General features: G+C 35.4%; 1 protein-coding gene across 2 annotated transcripts in view; it reads left to right on the top strand.

Moving 5' to 3' along the window:
* LOC108915506 (fatty acid synthase-like) overlaps positions 1-5461 on the top strand; it is a 44466-nt gene that overhangs the window by 13438 nt on the left and 25567 nt on the right. For both annotated transcript variants that reach the window (XM_018721566.2, XM_018721559.2), the window contains exons 6-8: positions 1985-2265; positions 2749-2891; positions 4984-5125. In XM_018721566.2, coding sequence (XP_018577082.1) covers positions 1985-2265; positions 2749-2891; positions 4984-5125 — 566 coding nt within the window. The remainder of the gene's footprint in view (positions 1-1984; positions 2266-2748; positions 2892-4983; positions 5126-5461) is intronic.

The following is a 5461-nucleotide window of genomic DNA, read 5'->3' as shown; positions in this document are numbered from 1 at the left end:
CAGTTATTGCCTCAAGATTTACCAGCTCGCCTACAATTTGCTCAGTTTATACAAAATATGCAAACGGAAAACCCAGATTTCCTCAATAAGATTTTATTTACTGATGAGGCGACATTTACTAGACGAGGAGTTTTCAATTGGAAGAACAATCATTTGTGAGATTCCGCATGCTGTAAAAGAAAGATACGTTCAGCATGAGTTCAAGGTGAATATTTGGTGTGGTTTAATTTCTGTTTTTTTTTTTTTTTCATCGAAACTTTTAAATTGGCACCCAATCTAACTGGACCTCATTATTTAAATTTTCTTCAACATAATTTAAACGAGCTTCTAGATGATGTACCACTCGCTTTAAGAGAGAGTATGTGGTTTATGCACGACGGAGCACCACCACATTTTGCCTTGCCAGTACGCCAGTATTTAAATAAACATTTTCCTCATCGGTAGATTGGCCGAAGGAATGAATTTAGTTGGCCACCAAGAAGTCCAGGCTTAAACCCTCCGGACTTCTCAGTGTGGTCAAACTTGAAGGATGTGGTGTATCGTGAAGAAATTAATTCTATTGAGGAGTTGCGGCAGAAAATACAAGTAACCGCAAATACATTTAAAAATAATATGGACATTTTGTTTAATATTCAGAGACATTTAAGAGTGTATAATAAAATGTATTGAGGTAGGTGGTGAACACTTCCAGCATTTGATTTACGGTTTGTTATTATTACTATTATCAATAATTGTTAATGTTATTTTCATCTTTTGAGAATACACTAGAGAATACTACAAGAGTACATTTTTTATGTAGAATTGAACTTTCTTTTAGATTACACAGGCCGACAAAATTTCAAAAAAAAAATTCCAGAAATCAGACACTATGCTTCCGAAGGCATTTGGCGCGCTGAATCCGAATCTGGCCTCAGAATTGATCCATCACCCTAGGTTTCCGAGATATTCTAACCTAAATGTGTAAAAAACACGTACTTTTACTATATTCAAGGTTATGTAACTTGGCGAAAAAATTTTTTTTCTTAAAACTGAAAACATCATTGGAAATGACTATCTTTCCCCTTCAAAACGCATTTTTTTATTTGGAAAAAGCTCTATTTTTCGCGGAGATATCGTCAATTTAAGATGACCAGTATGGCTATATTATTACATCATGGCTAACCCCATAACACTGAGCGCTGCTAGCCCTAATTGTTAGGAACGTTAACCCCAAGCCCTATAACCCCACAACACTAAACAGAGCGAGCCCTCATCGTCAGGAAGGTTAACTTCAAGCCCTATAACCCAATAACACTAAGCGCTGCGAGCCCTAATCGTCAGGAAGGTTAACCCCAAGCCCTATATGTCTGGAAGATTAATCCCAAGCCCTATTGGGTTATTGGGTTATTTGGGTTATTGGGGTTAACCTTCCTGACATATAAGGCTCGTAGCGCTTAGTGATATTGTGTTATAGGTCGAGGGTAGCTATACTCATCATCTTTAATCTACGATATCTCCGCGAAAAACAAAGCTTTTTACAAATAAAAAAATGCGTTTTGAAGGGGAAAGATAGTACTTTCCAATGATATTTTCAGTTTTGAGAAAAAAAAATTTTCGCCAAGTTACATATCCTTGAAAATAGCAAAAATACGTGTTTTTTGCACTTTTAGGTTAGAATATCTCGGAAACCTATTGTCTGATCTCTGGAATTTTTTCCTTGTTGGCCTGTGTTATTAGCTTATTCTAAGCATAGCTCAACAGATTAAAAAAATATGTTCTGATTTACCTAATTAATACAGTGAAACTAGCGCCCTCTAGTAGCAACGTCAAAATAAGCTTCAAATTCGTAATTCTCACACAAAAAAACCACACTACCAATTTTCAGAGCCATGCTATCAAAACTTTCTGAATTATTGAGAAATTCTAGTATCTCCACTTTACTGTTGACCAATTCTTTCTGACTCACCCTGTATAAAGGCTACCTACTAATTAGTTAATCTTCTAGGCTTGGAGTTTTAAGCCAGAAAGGTTGTCTCAGATGCTTCGACGCTGATGCCGATGGTTTCGTTAGGTCGGAGGCTATAGTTTCAACAATCTTACAGAAATCGAAGTGTGCTAAAAGAGCGTACGCACAGTTGGTGCATGCCAAGTCCAACTGTGACGGATACAAGGTGGAAAGCATTACTTTTTCATCCGGACTGTCGCATATGGACATGCTAAAAGAGTGTTACGAAGAATGCGGTGTAGATCGGCACAGTTTAAGCTACGTGGAAGCACATGAGACAGGTGACTAACAGCATCATTAACTAATCGCTAAAAATATTTATTATTATTTATACAAATTCCAATTACTTTAATCATTACACAGATACGTTTCTGAAATAAATGCGTTTCTTAAAAAGACAACGGTCAAAATTCTATGACCAAAAACACCACACCGCACATTCACTGAAAACCATTGCTGGAACCGAGATCTCTGCAGAACGGGAGGATTTGCATCACGCCAATAAACATTTTATACACCGACTAAATAATACTGCAACTCACAACGCACGTGAACAAGATGCACAGTATCGGTTTACTTTTATGGTTAATTTTCTTAATTAATTTTCTCGAAATCACAAGCATTTGGACTATCATCTGCTTAATAAAAGTTGCTCATTTTCGTGCCCTCTGCCACCCTTTCCAAGGAACGCACTTATTTCAGAAACACCCTGTATAATAATAGTTCTCAAAGGATTACTTGATTGTTCTTCTTTCATTCCGCAGGTACTTTGGTTGGTGGTACCCAGGAATGTTATGCTATAGACGAAGTACTCGCGAAGCAACGGAAACGTCCTCTCTTGGTTGGTTCTGTTAAATCAAACGCTGGACATGCAGAGGGCGCTGCTGGACTGTGTTCTCTCGTCAAAGTAAGCCACGTTTTTATTTTTCTAACTCGCAATTTTGTATAGTTCAGCACCCCCCCCCCCCCCCACCCAAAGATCTGCCGTGCGATTTTTATCCCTAAAGGAATATGTTGCCTGACTTTCTACGTCACTGGGTATGCCGATCGCATCGTGTACTTGATAAATGCATCGCGGTCTGTCATAATTTGTGTTGAGGTGAGAGTCTGTATTTGGTAGTCTGTGCTGTACAAGTTTTGTGGTTATGCATTTTGATTTTTGCTATTTTCTGTTGTGATTTTAGAGGTATTTTCTGTGATAGAGTTTGAAAATGTTTAGTTCCTTTTTTTACGTGATACAAAGTTTTTTTATATCTGCACTTTTATTTTAAGTTACCAAATATAAAACAATTTATATACTATAAAAAAACAATATATTATAAATACAGGCTGTCCCGCCACGAACTGTTGGTTTAAAAATTTTGCTTAAAAATCAAAATATCTCTGAAACGGTCAATCGTAAGTATGAAGTGTGTTATATATTCTCAACTTAAAAATAGATGCTCTTTCCAAAACTGCAATAATATTCAGGGGGTTTCATTTAAAATAAGAAAATTCCACTTCCGGTAAAACCGGAAGTACGATGATATTGAAAATATTTTAGCCTGGTAGGCCCCACGATCTGTATCACACCGTCACAATTTCGATGGAGTTTGTGGTGGGACACCCTGTATAAACAACTTTTATAACTAATAAAGTAATATTTTAATTTTAAAACCGTTTTTCGCCAAATTTTAAGAATTTTTTTCAGGCCCCCCCCCCAACTTTACATTTTGGTTACGCCACTAAGTATATAGATATATAGCAAATAGACGCCAAATTGTAAAACTAAACAATAATTTTAAAACTTAATGCTAGCAAATGTGTTGTGATTTGCTTCTGTGACGGAAGACATAGAGAGTTTGTTAAAACTAATATGAGATTGGTTTTCTCTGATACAGTGTTGCCAATTGAGTGTAGACTGAAAAGTTTGGGTATAATATACGATGAACATTTAAGGTTCAAAGAACATCTCAGCTTGCTTGTAAAAAAATCATATTTAGCTCTAAAACTCTTGTATAACAACATAAATATAATTAATTTTAAATTAAGGAAAAAAACTGTGCGAATCATTAGTGATGTCTTGATCATTTGCACTTTTCTCTTTTTTTATACGCTTGACCTCACCGTTAAATTAAATTCAATTTTGTAATTTAAGTATCTGTACATGTTCTAATATATGTTTTTTATTTTAAGATGTAATGTACAGGGATGGCCAGAAGTACGGAATAAAATTCATATCTTTTGAATGAGTGAATTTTTTTTAAAACGCCGAAACACGTTAACTGATTTTGATTGAAAATGGAACTATAAGAGTTGGGAAAAAAAGTGAATGTACACTTTTTGTCAATAACAAACTGTTCTATCTAAACACAGCACCATTTTTTATTTTCAGTAGGGCCGTATTAACTTTTTTTATAGTTTAATGAGTCTGAGTCCCCATAACTCCGCCACTGGTTGCACGCGGGACTTCTACTTCTATGGAAAAATGGTATCTTATAAGAAGATGTGTCTTGCCAAATTTGGCTTAAATAGCCTTCTTCATTTAAAAGCTATTTAAAAAATTCGAATTTTTATAAAAAATTTTAACGCCCCATATTTCGAAAATGAAGCGTCTCTGGAAAAAAATTTATACCTACTTGATCTTTTTCTTATTTTTTTATGAGGAATATCTCCTTAAAGTTTGTCGACTTCATTCTGAAACACCCTGTATATTATTACATATTCGGAAAGCTTATGAAAAGAGCTTTAAGTTAAAAAAGAATCGTCAAGATTTGTTGAAAAACAACGGAGTTACAGACTGTTTTTCAACGAATCTTGACGATTTTTTTTTAACTTAAACCTCTTTTCATAAGCTTTCCGACTTAATTCGTAGAAGTCAAATTTATTACTCCAGCTTTACCAATATTTCGAAGCGGTATTATAGCAAATAGCTGGTGAAAGGAAATAAGAGCATGTGAAATAGTTTTTCTGCAGCAAAAGCTAAAATGTGCTTTATACAACTTATCTATCTACTACAGTGCATCATTGCAATGGAAACTGGACTAATCCCCGCAAATATTAACTTCACCTCACCCAGGAAAGATTTGACAGGAATAGTTGAAGGAAGAATGAAGGTTGTTGCCGAAGATACACCACTTGAAGACGACAGCGCATTGATGGGTAATACTAGTCCATTGAAATGAAGGCTGAACCTCCATTTTTTCCTCTGTAGATCAAACCTGGGCGCAAATATGTTATCGACCCTCAGGAATCCGAATCCGCAAAAATTTTTTACCTAGGTGATCAGGAAAGGGGTCAAAAGGTCAAAAAACCGTAAAAATAAGGTTTTTCGCAAATATCTCGTAAACTACGGCAAGTAGCAAAAAAATAATTGCACCATCGTGTTCCCAGGGAAATTTTACATCGATTTTATGCTATTGCTTATTAAAATTAAATAAATTTATGTCATGTTTTGGACAATTACTAAGGAAGAGAGGGGAAGTGTATAAAACATGA

This window comes from Anoplophora glabripennis, unplaced genomic scaffold (assembly GCF_000390285.2).
Source record: "Anoplophora glabripennis isolate ALB-LARVAE unplaced genomic scaffold, Agla_2.0 scaffold155, whole genome shotgun sequence".
NCBI classification, from domain to species: domain Eukaryota; kingdom Metazoa; phylum Arthropoda; class Insecta; order Coleoptera; family Cerambycidae; genus Anoplophora; species Anoplophora glabripennis.
This window is presented reverse-complemented; position numbering and strand designations above follow the sequence as displayed.